Here is a 15,660-nt window from a genome sequence, read left to right on the forward strand (position 1 = left end):
CATTTACAATCGCGGATTGCCAATAGTCGATCAAAATGGACTCATCAACACTGTCGAATGCGGTGAAGTAGGACTGCAGCAGCAATGCCCTTGGAGCCAGTACCGATTTAGGGTCCATTGGGAACACTAAGGACAAACCACCTTCTTTGGACTCATCCAAACCCTGCTGTAAAGGGATGAAAAAGCGAACAGGATTCTACAAAATTGGTGACTAACTGCACCCCCCAAAAGCTGGCAAGAGCAAAGAGCCGAGAGATTGGCCAGAACGTATAAGACAGGGAGGGAACAAGTAGCTTTTCTCAAAAGTAGCTGCACTTTACCTGTCGGAAGGGAAAGATTGAAAAGCTGGAGTAGGAGGGCAGCAAGGGAGGCACTCATTAAGGAATGAGAGGGAGACTAGGGCCCAGTGGGATTCAGATTTTGTGTAGTGAATCAGTTCAAGAACAGATGCAGGAGTGGTGAAAAGGATAAAGCACTGGTGAGGATGGGAACCGCGGCATCCCAAGCTGCCTTGGAAATGGAGGGCGGCTCTGCATTTAGACCCGCCTTCCATCTCAATGGCGGCCATCTTAGGTGAATTTTTGTTTGAATGAGCAGGACGCTGAGAGCACTAACCTGTCTATTCGAACAAATTGATTGCAATCATCGCCCGGGATTAAAAACCTGGGCTGCTAAGAGCAAGAATACTCTCACAGGTATGCTGGATGGGGCAGTAATAGTACTGGGGCCCATTCTTAAGACCCTCACTTCACTCAGGCTTATAACGTGGGCTCCAAGCAGTTACTGCTGAAGCCAACCTGCCAGCTTGGGTCTTATTGCCATATTAAACATGTTTTCTTAAGCAAACACAGCCACCTCGACAGGAAATAGCAGTTTTCAATCAAGCAATGAAACATAACATGTTCATATCTTCTGTCACGTGCAAGACTACAGAAGACGCACCTGCGAGAGATCGTAGACTTGGTCCTTGAGCTTGAGGCCTTCATCCTTAGATTCTGTAGCCTTGCGGACTTCTTCACGCTTTAAAAAAAGAAAAAGAAAAAGCAGAAGCTATTGGCTTGAAAATGCATCTTTGCCCTGAATTAATTATAAAAAAAAATACACAAATACATACACTTTGCTTTAATCACACCATTTGTAATTCTCACCTGGCCAGAAACCAAACCATACGGCACCAATGCAGTCTTCCACCGAAGGAGACATGTCCCTGCCCAAGATTCATATCACACTCTTCCCTAATCCGGAACCCATTTCTCAGCGGGTGGGGCTAACGAATGAGGCCCTCAGGGAGTCTGGCTGGCACAGAGCAGCCTTCATACCACAGAAGAGCCAGGCACATGGAGGATTTCAGGCCTTGATGTGGTAGAACAAAATCATTGGTATTTAAAAGGTGGGTAGTTAATGGCGGACTAGGGCGCTTGATCCCTCAGGCTCCCCATGACTTGGTTGTAATTCATTTGGGCGATTTTGTCGTTCAGTGATAAAGTAAGCTTAGGTTCAGGTGGTCTTGGTTGCCACCTGGACATCCACACAGGGTGAAATGTAATGAGATTCCAGCACTACCAAGGCAATCCTCCGGGCAACCCTCCTTTCCATTTTTCAGATTTTTTTATGGTTACTGTTTGATGTTGGTTAGAGTTTTGTTTGTTTAATCTGGGCCTTAATTCAAAAATGAAAGGAGTGGAATATCTTTGGAGGGGGGGGGGGGGTGTGGTTGACAATAGAGTCTCTAGACCGCGTCCCTAAAACCTTAGCATGAGATGGTTTGTAAGGGTTTCTAGGGCAGGCTCTGGAGGGTGGGTGTGGGGGAGGCAGGAGGGCGTTTGTTGCCCAGAAAAGGACATGGGGACAAAATAGAGCCATATGAGCATACAACCAACATTGCTGGAGCGGTCTGAACGACTGCCTTTCCGCAGACACGGTCTTATGCCTGCGGTGGATATTCAGACATAGGATCTAAACTATAGGTTTAATGGAATTCTTCATATGGGCACTACTGCAACAACGGGCTGTGCACAGTCTTTGCACACGCTCTCAGGTGCTAGGAGTTCCCTCAGAGGGCAAGCATGTATATGCACTAGCCGGGCCCCATGGGGCTACGTTAGCGTGCACTTGGGGTTGGTAGTCCTTTGGGGAATTTCCCCAAGATGCATATAGGGTTAAGGAAGTATTTAATAATGCTGTGCATACTGTTCAGGCAGCGTAGGCAGGTCCCCTTCACCTGCTCTATAATTATGTGGTCACTATGGGTTGTGTCTAAAGGTTGGCGGGGGAAGACTTCATCCAGACAACTCCCCCCCCATGACTTTTGTACCAAGGACAGAGGTTTACGGTAGGGTGAGAGAGAGGGGTGCGGGAGAAATCAAAGCAATAGCTGGAACATTTGAGATCATCTATATGTAAAGTATGGATCTGGTTCCAATACATATAGGGATTAGGAGGGCAAGTCTTGAATCCGCATCCGTTTATGGACAGGCAAGAGGGAGGTAACTAAATTACCTATTGCGAGTTCAAATCCTAATGGACTACATTCTGTGAATTAAAAACACTTTATAAATTCATCTCCCCATGAATTGAAAACTGGACATTGTTGGCAAACATGAGACACACATGGTCTACACAGAATAGGATAATCTTTGATGATGCGGTATTCCAAGTGTGTTAGCTACCTTCCAGATAATTCCATGTAGAGGGGTAGAAATTCTTATTTACCCCTGGAGGTGCATATATCTGAACCTAGAGGAGGGTAATTGTAGACTTCGAGCTCCTGGGATGCATATTTATGTTACGATAGTCGGTTGGTGTGGACCTAAATGCAGGCAAGCCTGAGTTGGTTGAAACAGTAATTGAACAATTGGCTTTTCCCACTTGTGGGGTGCATTCAAAAGCCCCAATTAGAAGTTCCGCTCATGCGAACAGCAGGATTTTAAACACTGAAACAAACTGCTTGGTCTTTGCTTTTCAAGAAAAATGAAAGTCATGTGGAAAGGGGCCTACCTAGAAAAATGTCAGAAAAACAAAGCATCTGCGGGTGGACAAAAAGCAATGTATATTACGTTTCACCTACAAAACTCCATGGTCGTTTGAAGAGCCACTTTGTCTTCATGGAAAAACGTCAGCTCAAGGCAGACCCTTTTGCTGGCTCTTGGCAAAACTTCAAACAAATCTCCCACTCCCAGTCTGAATGTCACATCTCCCATCTAATTACCAATTGCAATAAAGTGTCCTGCTAAAGGTGTCAACATTCAGTGTTCTCCAAACCCGCTTTCTCTGAAAGCATTGCCTGCAACAGAAGTTCCCTTTGGCTGGAGCATGACTAATAGGGGCAACAAATTCAAACAGCAAGCTTCCAACACAAAAAAATTCTGGGTACAGGCCGACCCAGTGAATAAAAATGGCCGAAGGCAGGAGTAAGAGCCATTTGTCGCACATGAAGATTCACAATTAATTTAAAAGGCTTATTATCATTTATGCCTTTTTCTGAGGCATCATACGGCAGATGGATTTCATCTATGTATCATTTTTTTAAATGTAATTTCCAGCCGATTTTGGGGATATAAAATTCATCCACCTGCGACTTGTGGAACTGTAATGGCTATCAAAGATGTGTTTCTGGCTGAGCTGAACATGTTCCAAATGTGAGATTTGGTAAGCGGGTGGAAAATAGAATTAGGGATATGCTTAATAGCTTACATATGACGGTTGTGCTTTTTATGGAAACAGAAATGTTCTATATGACACGGACTTGGTGGTCGGCTTATCTAGTTCCCCATGATTAGCTGAATCAGAAAATATGTATATTATGACAGTTGGTAGTAAAATTATGAAGTTGTGATACATAACTAGTTTTGAAAGGAGAACAAATGGTGATTAAAAGTGCAAATTGACATATGTTGCTTCAGACCCCTAATCCAATCCTGCTGGGTTTTAGAGGCGAGAGAATCCTGCTGGGTTTTAGAGGCGAGAGAAGGGTAACTGTCCATTCCCAATTGCAGGAATTATTGCAGGGTACTTCCGCCAAGATTGTAAATTGGTGGTGTCATTGCTCCTATATAAGGGGGACTGCAATAGGAGAGGGGGACACATGGGGACCGACACAGACAGAGATAGACAGAGGGCTGCTGAAACTTTCCATCCGACAGCTGTCAGGAGACACCAGAGGAGATTGCAGAGAGTGCATCTGGGTGGAGCCATCTATTTCTAAGAAGTCCTCAAAGCTGACTGGGTCCTATGGTGGAGAGCAGGAGGCCATCTTTGAGAATCGAGGATCCAGACCCCTGTCCTATCTTTCCAGAGTGTCCCGAGATGCAGCTGGCTATTCTGAACCGTAAACCGAGGCTTTCTGTGAACGTAGAACTGAGCTCTGGGAAACCAAAAGGTAGCGAGTCTGCTTGCCTTGAATCCTTTCCCTATATAGTGGGCAAGGGCGAGTGTGGCAAAACTTAGTTGTCATATGTATTTGTACCAATCTTGAAATCCTACTGCTAGCCTGCTAGGCCTGCAGAAAATAAAAATTGCACAACATTACACGATAATTGCCTTTGTTATTGATCAGTGTAATTATTTTGTGAAGTGAAATTTGCAGAAAGTGAAGAATTGTGATTGTGTTCTTTTTAATCACGTTTCTGATTTATTCATGCTGAGAGAAGTCGATTGTGTTGTGCTACAGATAAAGAAAGCAGTGTGACATTTTCGTGCTAATTTCTATTACTTTTAATTTAAATAAATACCTCTGTTAGCTCAGGGAAGAGTGATCCAAGGGGCATGATATGTGTCTGAGATGGGGCTAAAGAAAAGAATCTGTTAAACACTGTTGCATAACCATGTGAGTGGAGAGGGAAGCAACTCCCAGTGTGGAGGGAGGCTTCTCAATAAACCGTTACACACTAGCTGTTGGAGGGGATTTTAATTTGGAGCATCATTGTGGAACTGATTCACAACGAGAGTGTTGAAGAATGTTCTAAGGAAACTCAAAAGTTTAATGATGGCACACAGTTTAAGGGAGGCATGGAGAGTAAGAGCCCGGAACATGTGAACATTGGGCAGAAATTATACAGTGGGGGGGAAGAGGGTCTGAATTCCTAGGGATTTCTTGGTCAGACCATGCCCCTTTATTCCCTAAGATCAAAAGGTCTGTAGGCAAGAAACCTGCTCAGTCGTGGTGAGTCTCGCACGTTGTTGGTGGATTAGGACTTTATTAATTTGAAGAAGTAGAACTGAAGGATTTTGTGAGCCATCGTCTCGGGCTGCTAGCGATAACATGGTTTTGAATGCAATGAAGGCTTTATTTACAGGTCTAGTCACTCAGCATCACTATCGAGACCTAGATAACGGGTATCAATGCAAGATCGGGCCTGCTGGTCAAACTCGGGGCACCACAGGATAAGCAAGCCAAGACTAAGATCAAGAAGGCAACAATCAAGTCAGTGGCAGATGTTGTGTTGAGGGCTGTAATCCATTCTTTTTACTCAAAGGGGGCAACCACAAGGGCTAGGTCTTGGAAGCAAGCGAGTATACAGGCACCATTCTAGATAAACAAATACTGGGCAGTTATTACTACAAAATACATATGAAGTGGGAGGGGTTTATGAAATTCGGGTAGAACAAATGAGTGTGCGGAATATTGTTCACTATATAAGAAGGGCGACTTTGACAATCGAGGGGTGCTCGGTTATTTAGAGAATGTTTTATCCAACCCTTTTAGGGAGAATGTATTGACCCACATAACTGGTGAAGAAATGAACCGTGCCCTTGAGGTGCTCTCAAATGGAAAGTCTGTCATGGGGTGAGGGCAGGCTATACTCTTCAGGAGGGATGAGATCCAGCCCAGAAGCAGACCAAACAACAACCGTACTCTGGTACAAACAGAACACTGCATAAAATAGGAATCTTCTATATGCACAAATAATAGAACCACCAATGATCCTCCAGGAAGGGAAGGCACAGAAAATGCAGACTTCGAATAAACAGGCACTCTTGGTTTGAAGACAGGGGCGCTCAGGCAATAATTTCAGGAGAAAAAAATAAATAAAATAAATTCTACTGGAGGTCTTTGGAGGTCATAATAGTCACTAGGACCTTTTAAGGGGGCTCATACTAAAATGATGACAATAAAAATGCTGCATTCAGCGGCTAACATTTCATTGCACCGAAAAATGGGTGCAGAGGTTGTGGGGGATGTCCCTTGCTCCCCTTGTTTGGTGTAATGGGTTAAGGAGTTGCTAGGGTGTCTTCCCAAGGAGTTGCTAGGGTGTCTTCCCCCCCAGCCCCCTGATTCCATTACTTGGAAAGTGGGGAATAGTAAAGTTTTTTAAAAAAAGAAAAAACAAAGACGTCCCTGCGTCGCTAGTGCCAACCCATGTTAGTGGGAGGGAACGGACACCGCAGGGATAGAGGGGAGGCGGCGGCACGCACAGACGTCTGCTGCCGCAAGGTAAGTAGGGAGGGGAAAGGGGAAGTGGGAAGAAGTGGGAAGAAGTGATCTACACGATCAATGTGCCTCACCGTTTTTTAGTCTGCATTTTCTTTGTTGACATTTCCGGCAGCGCAGTGATCACAAAGATCCTTTTAAGGCAGGCTATGGGGGGGTGGGGGGGGGGGGAAGGAGAGAACCACTCCAAAACCCTTCAATGTTTTCACTTGGAAGTCCGCAGTATTGCAAAAGGCTTCTAGGTGGTTTAAATAGGTCAAGTCAGTGTAGAGACAGGTCAAGTTTGTTCACCAATGGATTGCGGGTGTCGAGACGGCCGAGTTGCGTCAAGGAGGACCAACAAGGCCGTGCAGTTCCGAAGCAGTGGCCGCCTCGAATCGGGTAAGGATCAGCAAGGTGATGTGTCGAGGCACTGCCTTGAATTGGTCAGGGAAGCTTGAACAGGTGCAACGATGTGTAGCGGTTCTTTAGTAGCAATCAGCTGATAAGGCCAAAGTGCAAGTAGGCAATGGTTCAAGTCAGCAGCTCAATGGCTCGAAAACCGAACAAAACACAGCAGGTGTCAGGCATCTGTGTACGCTTGTAGCAGCTCGATCAGCATCTGAAAACGGGCGGGAAGGTTTAAAGCTTGAAAACCAGGTGTAAAGCCGTTTCTGCACTGCTTGGGCTCGGGGCAGGTGGGTGGGTAACTCCTTCGTTCTTCCCTTCTCAGTCAGAAAGGTTTTACAGAGCGCCTCCGTCATTCTCAGCGAGCAGGTTCCTGGGTACAAGTTTTCAGTAGGCCTTGTCCAGACAGCAGGTCACTCCAAGTGTCCCTCATGGAAGATTAAATGAAGGGTCTTTCTCCTTTTACCTCTATGGCAGAGGACTTTGGAGCACACTGTACAGCCAATAAGAAGCATCTTTGCCTACTGAAGGATTATAAAATGGGGTTGGGTGGACTCTCCCCCTTAAATAGATATGGTTCTACAGCAAGTTGGTTTCCTTCTGGGCTCTTATCAGCAGTTCGATCCTGGCTTCGGATTTCAAATTCTATTGCCCGGTGAGGTCCAAAGTGCTCTGTTGGTAGAAGTGGGGAGGAGGCAAGGGAATCTTTGGGAATTCTGGGAGAAACCAAGATGGTGGGACCCTTCCATGAACCAATGCTTCTTTTCTCACTACTCCCAACTCCTCCTCTTTCACCTGTCCGTCTGCATCAAAGGATCTCTGTCCGTCTGCATCAAAGGATCTCTGTTAATTACCACCCGCATGTAACTTCCTTTGGCCCTGCAGAGGCTGCCTTTTGATGGGCTCTTCCTACTCCCGACTGCTCGGGGCACTTCCTTTTTTCTTGCAAGGAACCAACCCTTTCCCAGGCAAGCTAAAGCATTTGCTGGGGCAAAGCCCCAATGGTCCGTTTTGGGTGAAACCCAGTACCAGACAGTGAATACATAGGAGGCCCCGAAAGGAAGAGGACTAGCCAGCAAGTGGACAGTAAAACGAAGCCATGCAGTGTTGGTGAGAACAACTGACGTCCCAGAGACCATCATACCATATCCAGAACTGGCTTCTATTTAGATCCGTCATCTGCCACCAGCCTCTAAGAGCACACGATTGCAGGATTTAATTTGGACTGGGGGTAGACATGGTTAAAAGGGCAGTCCATGGCTGTTGGGACTGTTGGCTCCTAGGCTGTCAGCAAGAATGCAGGTCACTTTTTACACTTGTTGCCAAACCACAATGCAGCAGCCAGTGGAGTTACATGGTTGCACTATGCTCTTCAGAGAACGATGAACCTCCGTTAATTTGATTTTTTTAAAAAGCTCGGGCAACTCCCCATCACGGAGGGCCTTTTGTCACATCTGGGGAACCGTGCAGGAACACGTAACCAAATGAGAATGCAGCAGTATTTAGATTCTAATGCGGGGCCGGGAGGATAGCTCAGAGGCAACGTGTACGTCTCGGAAGCGAGACAACGCATAGGAACACAGGTTTGAATCCCGCTCCCAGGCTTAGAAACCTCAAGCGCGTTATAAAAGACCAATTATAATTATTTAAAACACTGAATGCAATCTACACTGTACGATAGTATTGGAGTAACGCAGACTTTGCCTAGGTATAAGTGATAGCTTGGGTGTAGGTGAATTGGTCTACTCCTCGCTTCTATGCCACTTGGCACCGGTAGGAATGTAACATTGCTAAAAATAAATAAAAACAAAAATCTCATATTGCTTTAAATGTATAATCAAATACCTACTGTTCGTGGATTACTCGTACCATCTGGGTTGATAATCACATAAAAAAATGATAAGATATCGGACTACACATGAACCATTTGTAGTTCCAACATTCAATTGGACTAGAGAGGTCCGAGCTAATCAGGTCGGGTGACTTTGGAATGTTTGAAGACTTTCCCCATGGTGTCTCCGATCTTCGGAAGAAAGTAAGTCAATGAAGCAAGTGTGTATTAGGGTACCCCACCGACAGGCTCCCCTCCTCATCATACAGGTCACGCCTTGATCTACATAGCTCCCTCCCCTGTTCTGCGGAGATCACTTACGGCGCTTGGGTGTAATAGGTTGGAAGCTCGGAGCACTAGAAGAGCCAGGCTCGGCATTCCTACGGATAACCGTACAGGTCGGCTCTGTGTCGATGGACAGCAAGATGAGACCACTCGCCATGTACCCACTCTGTGCCCGGCCACGCATAAGCCCTACCTCACAGATTATAGTAAACATGTAGAGACTACATCGGCACAGAGCTGACCTCTCAGCGGCCTTTGACCTGGTCAGCCATGAAGTCCTCTGTAATCACCTTGCCACTGCAGCCCACTTCTCCTCCTCTGCCATCACATGGATACAATCCTTCCTGGCAAACAGAACCATGCAAGTCTTTTCCACTACAGCTGCAGCAGACCCCATCCCCATCACATGCGGGGTCCCACAAGGATCCTGTGTATCCCCCACTTTGTACAACATATTTACAAAGCCTCTATTTGACCAACTGGACGTCACCTACACAAACTACGCAGATTACACCCAGATACTCCTCACCATCTCTGGTAATTACCAAGAAGACTCCGCCCGGATTAACAAAATATTCTCCATCATTCAGGCATGGATGGCCTCCCATGGTCTCTGCCTCAATGATGAGAAGACAGAGCTCCTAATCGTCGGCTCCCCCAACACTCTAACTAAACTTGACCCTAGCTATAATAACATCACCATCGATGGCCATGCCATTCCCATAGCCAAAAGCGTAAAAACCCTTGGTTTCTATCTAGATGCCAACACCAACCTTAGCAAACACACCAATATGACCGCCTCAGCCACTGCCTATACCAGCAAGCTCATTAGGGCCAGCAGACCTTTCCTATCACCCAACAGCTGCCTCACCCTTGCCAGGGCCCTAATACAATCCAAACTGGATTACTGCAACAGCCTGTACCTAGGCGCTAATCAATCCGTACTCAACAAATTGCAGGTAATACAAAATAACGCCTTGCGCGCAGCCCTCAACATTCCCAGACAAGAGCATATCTCCGCTACTAGGAAAGCCTGCAAATGGCTCTCCATACGCCAAAAAATAGATCTTAAAACCATCTGCCTCACATAAAAAGCCCTCAATCACCTAGCACCACCATATCTGGCCAATAAACTCACCCTGAAACCTGCCACCAGATCCACCAGATCCTCCAACACTCTTTGCTGATTAGTGCCCAGGTTCCACCTAAAAAGAGCTGGAGGGGTAAGCTTCACAGTGCTTGCCCCCCAAATCTGGAACTCCCTACCGCTTAAAATCACAACTGTCGAATCCTTCCAGATCTTTAGGAAGCAGGTCATCAGCTGGCTGCTAAACAAAGAATAACGCCATTAACACCAGACCCGCGCGGTAACTGGCTTAGACACTGTATTTATATTGAAAATTGTATATTGTACACACTGCATATGCTCTGTTTATCACTGTATATATATGTATATATTATAAACTTGTACGAAGTATGCAACACTAAGATACTTCTCAACGCTGTAACCAAATTCTTAAGCGCCCTTCTACCTCCGGGTTTGGAGCGCCATACAAATAAAATAAACAAACAAACAAAACAAACTACCCATACCAGGAGACATGATCATTTTTGGCCGAGGTGTTTCAGGGTATAGTAGGGGACTAACGGTTGAGATACTTCAGGTTTGGAAAGTTGCAGCTCATTGAATCGCCTTCAGAGGCATTTATGCATTTTCTTAAATTCAGTTTGGAAGTGGAATTTTAATCAAGTAAATATGCATAGGATGTATGCTGTGAGGGGGTTAGTATGGTGACCAACAAGCGATGCAGCTGCATTTTAAATATTTGTAATATGTATGGGATAATGATTTGTTTTTATTGAAAGGGAATTATTGTCTAGATGTAAATTGACGTTTTATTGTATTGTTTTACAACTATATACACAAGAAAAATATTTTTAGGGCATTCCATACCTTTGCCGAAATACACTCGAAAATTTGTTACAAGGTTTTCTTTCAAAAATTGCAGATAATTTGGGGGTAAGGTGTCCATAGAAGGGGTGGGTAGAGGGGGAGGAGGGTGTGGATCCCCTGCATTTTGGGCGGCGGGGGCGGAGAGATTGGGGAAATAGGCAAAGTGTGTTTCGACGAAAGAAACTCTGGAAAACCTCTGGCATAGAGCTCACAGACATTCAATTGCATCGTCGCAAAGAGAAGCTTTTTATGTGGGTTTGTGGTGCCGACTTAGTCGCGAGACATAATTTCATCACATGAAGTTATTTCAATAAATTGGAAAGGTCTCTGCTCGGGCACCAAGGCTTTTGCAGTGGAAGGCAACCAGCTGGATACTCGTTCTGAAGAGAATGAAAATCTTAGGGAAACTTAAAACAGTGCTCAGGGCCATCAAGGACCACTTACTCAGCCGGCCTTGAACCGATTTCTATGCAAGCACCACTTGTACATGGAGTAGTGAACCTATAGACTTGCTGTGTACCAGCCACTTGTACTCAATAGAAAGTGGCAAATACTCCCAACTTACCAAAAACAGGAAGTAAAGGGGATGCCAACCATGCATAGCCCTTTGCCCCCTGCACAGCAGTATGGATTCAAATAGGTTTCTTGCCAATAAAAGCCCCATACCCCATTTAAGAAAAGATTACTTTCTTAAAAGAATGTGTCTCCTAAAGTTAAATGATACCAAGTGTAACATTCTCCCGCTTCAAAACGTTGTGTACTGCACGACATTACTACTTTTTGAAGTGTTATGTTAAATAACACTTCACAAATACACATTCCATAGAAAAGGTTATGCCAATTCTACAAAAAAGGTCATACAATACATCAAGAAAGCACAGGACATATATAAAGACATCTTTACCCTTCAGGCCTGTGGGCATTTGCCCATAGTGTAGACAGTAAGATAGACATTTCAGTCTTAGTATGAACATAATAAATTCACATTTCCTACTGGTTCTTGAGAACACAAGGCAGTCACTAAATGACCATCAGTCTGAACGTTCGCTCTAGAAATCTTATGGACGCTAAAATGAAAGCCACCCGAGAGGTGTCTCTCAAAGCTACTGCATGAAATGATTCCCGGGTCGCCTCAGACTTGACATAATGCTAACCCACGCCCCCTTTCCCACGCTCCAGAGGAACTCGATGTATCACGCACTGGTTCTGTCCCTATCGGTTTAGTGCAAAGGGAGATTAAGTGGTGAGTGGGTGCCATATACGTGCTTTTATCACCTTACTTAACCGGTCAACCAGGGACTGCATCTCCGAGAGCTCGATGGCATGTCTTCTCTGCAGCTCCAGGACAGCGAGTTCAAGTTTCTGCCGCTCCTGGCAAAGGAAGGAAGCAGAGAACAACATCAAAACTATGTGGCTACCTGGAGATGCTTAAACAGCAACTGTGTACATCAGAAGAACAGAAGCAGAGAAATACATGTGTGAACGTGCCCAACAGAAGACCCCTTCCCAATACTGAACTCCCACAGAACAGTAAACAGACATCAGCAACACATTACATAAGTGACTGGCTTTCTGGCAAGTTCCTGGCCTGTGCAGTGCGATATGGGGTGCATTAGACGGAGGAATGAGAAAAGCAAGGTGTAGATTGGTCGAGATCAAAGACGGAGAAGTTTGGCCACCTGGATAGGCCAAGCCCAACGCGCAAGAATGAGATTATGGATTCAACAAGGCTGTGGCTGGCATCCGACTATCATAGGCGTGACGTGGCGGTCTGGGTTCAATTAGGGTAAAAAGAGTGGCTGGCATGAGACAATCCTGAGCTCAAGACACTGGTATGGATTCAAGCTGGGCTGACGTCCAAGAAGGGTGGTTCCAGTTTGAGAAGGATAAAGCACAAGCTGGTTGGACCACCTTTGACTAATCTTGTTTATGAAAAAAAGAGTGGTCAGCATTTGATTAGGCTGAAAAAAGTGAAAGTCAAAATAAATATATTTGGGAACAAGATGTGGGTGTCAGACAACAAACACGATGTTGGATGAACTTGAAGCAGAAGGCTAAATGTCATTCATATTCAGTGCTTCAGTACCAACAGGCATGGACTTCATCCCACTCAGTTCTTTGTAGTCACACTTTCGGACATTTGATAACATTTAGAAGCCAACCAAAACTGAACAGGAAGACCTGGAAAAGTAGTGTATTTGAAGAACAGGGATGTCGGTGTCGATCAAACTCAGGAATATTGTATGGAAATTGCCAGCTATTTCCATAGTATGTGGTCATCCTGAAAACCAGATGTGATTGTTGCCCTGACACCAAACTTAAGACCATGGAAGCCCACGGAGGACACTAAACCCATCAACCCTCACCTCTTCTCGTGCTTTACTCTCAGCCTTTGCCACCTGCTGCTGCAAGTCGTCTTCCAGTTCTGCCAACTGCACAGATGCCATCTCCTCACTCCTGGTGACGGGGTAACAGGAAACAAAAGCAGAAGATGGCACATCATTGAAGGTTCAATGCGAAATGCAACCACTGTCTTGGGTCAAAGTGGCCCCATCTTACACAGTTTCAGCAAGATCAGCATTATCTAATGAGAAAATGTGGACATACAATAGTTTATCACACAAAAGAGGCCCAGGGTGCTGAGGCCTAGTGAGAAATCTCTACAGGCCAGTCCACCCCCGGCCCCACTCTTATTCCTAACCAGTGTCTGGGGAGTCTAAAGATTGGGGATGGAGTACCCCACTAACATTCATCAGACAGGAACTTACTGTCACACAGGCGAAAATGCCCAAATATTAATGACACCCACTAGAACCTGAGCCAAATTAATGCTTTTTACTTTCTGTACTAATGAGTGGGTAGGGTGTGTTGCATGAATTTTTGAATTTGCCCATACAACAGTGAGAGAGCCCCAAACTTCAGCAGGAAAGGGGGATACAAATTACATTTTGAATTTGAACCCCGCCTCCCAAGAGTGAATTTGTCCACACTGTGGAATTAAGTCGTATTTTCCCTCGAGAAGGTGCGTCTCCGTGATGGCATTTTTGCTTGTGAGGTACAAAGTTCCATAACTCATACCTTTGAACAAAGTTGACCAAGCTTGTCCACGCATGAAGAAAAGGGATTAAAAATGTACAAACCACACATTTTTATAGTTCTAAAACACACAAATATCAGCATTCAATTCACATTTGCAAGACAAAAATCAAAGGCTCCTTCTAAAGGAAAAGCAGAGTTTTCAAACACAAACAAAAATGGCCTTGCATATGCGTTTTAAATTGAGACATGAGAAAAATAATGTTCCCCCTATCAAAATAAATATATCAGGAAAAAGAGTGTGTGTGGTGGCAAGATGCCATGTATTTAAATGTGTAATTTGCTTCACATGCAAAATACCAGCAACAATTGAAAGAAGCTATTGTTTCCATGGGTCACATGTAAATCCCATTTAGGGCAGAGACACTCACGATTCTTGTTCATGGGCAGATTTTCAAGGCCTGCCTGGCTCCTTATCTGGAAGGGAAATGTACACTCAAGGCATTTATGACAGGGACAGATTGACACTGGCCCAGCCCTGGATGGGAAAAATGCTTATAAAATATAAGGTTAGAGATCAAAATTGTGGTCAACTTCAGATTAAAGGACAAAGTGCCAGATGTCAGCATGGCATCACTGGGTACAGGTGAACTGCCTGCTGCATGATAAGGATCTCCTCAGCCCACCAACTTTAAAAAAAGCTAATGACTTTTACTCTGGCCTTATACATTCACCCCAAGAGGCTCTGGTCACATGCTTGCAGAGAAATGAAACTTACATGGAGAAATTAAAATTAAGATTTGCATATATGCTAAAGAGTGCCCATCGGTTCAAATGGACTATCATAACTAGTGGCTTTCTCAGCAACGATAAGCAGCACTGTGTTCATTCAAATTCCATTTTAAAAAGATACCGTCAAGGCGATTTAGTTGAAATAAAATGTATACACAAGTGACTTATGGTATTGCAATAGCAAGCCAAAATGTGTTTCTGGCTGCCCCGCAAATGTCCTGATTTTAAGAATTGGTGGTCTGATGGGTTATAAAATTAGGTATCTTGAGATTAAATTTCATGTTCATAACTATTATACTTTTTGTGAAAAGGGCAAATAATCATAACGTGCCTGTGTAATGAAGTGCCAAAATGAAAGTTTCACAGATCCGTCATAAGGAGAGGAATATTAATATCTGTAAATGATGGCAGTTATTGTAAAATTACAAACTGTTGCCATGTAGGGACTTTTGGTTAAAATTGGACATGGAAAACGAAAATGGGAATATCAAAGAGGAGTTGCAATATTTATTTTCTAGATTCCTGAACCAATAGAGAGGGGCTAGACTTGGAGGGTGGAGAAATCTAAAATGTCAAATCCTGGTTGTGAGATCATAAGTTAGTACTGCCTAATGTTTACTTTCCATAGAGAGTAAAACAGGTCTTGCGCTATTTAAGAAGGGACAGCTGCTTAAAATCACCAAAGGAGATCTGGGTGGAAATATTGGAAGAGGGCTGGAGATTCCATTGCTGGGGAGAAAAACAGAGGCTGTGATACTTCCCTGGAGCCATAGAGGGAGAATTGCTGTTGGATCCAATTGACTGAAGTGCTGGCCAGAATCCAGTTTTTCCCGAACAGCGGAGTCCTGCTCAGTCTCCATGAGTGCCAAGCCCAAAGAGTACCAAAAATACATAGATTGTCCAACCAAATGTCAGCGTGGGGGATCTATTCAATATCAGTGGGTT

The 15,660-nt window shown here is 44.6% G+C and overlaps 1 protein-coding gene across 1 annotated transcript in view; it reads right to left on the bottom strand.

The window, feature by feature from the left end:
* The window catches only part of LOC138504592 (ras and EF-hand domain-containing protein-like), a 188,454-nt gene that overhangs the window by 60,076 nt on the left and 112,718 nt on the right, over positions 1–15,660 (bottom strand). Inside the window, exons 3-5 of the mRNA XM_069625179.1 lie at positions 13,254–13,344; positions 12,163–12,258; positions 943–1,020 (exon numbers count right to left, since the gene is read on the bottom strand). Of these exons, the coding sequence (XP_069481280.1) occupies positions 943–1,020; positions 12,163–12,258; positions 13,254–13,344 (265 nt within the window). The remainder of the gene's footprint in view (positions 1–942; positions 1,021–12,162; positions 12,259–13,253; positions 13,345–15,660) is intronic.

The sequence above is a fragment of the Ambystoma mexicanum genome, chromosome 11 (genome assembly GCF_040938575.1).
Source record: "Ambystoma mexicanum isolate Mex_15411 chromosome 11, UKY_AmexF1_1, whole genome shotgun sequence".
Taxonomy (NCBI): Eukaryota; Metazoa; Chordata; class Amphibia; order Caudata; family Ambystomatidae; genus Ambystoma; species Ambystoma mexicanum.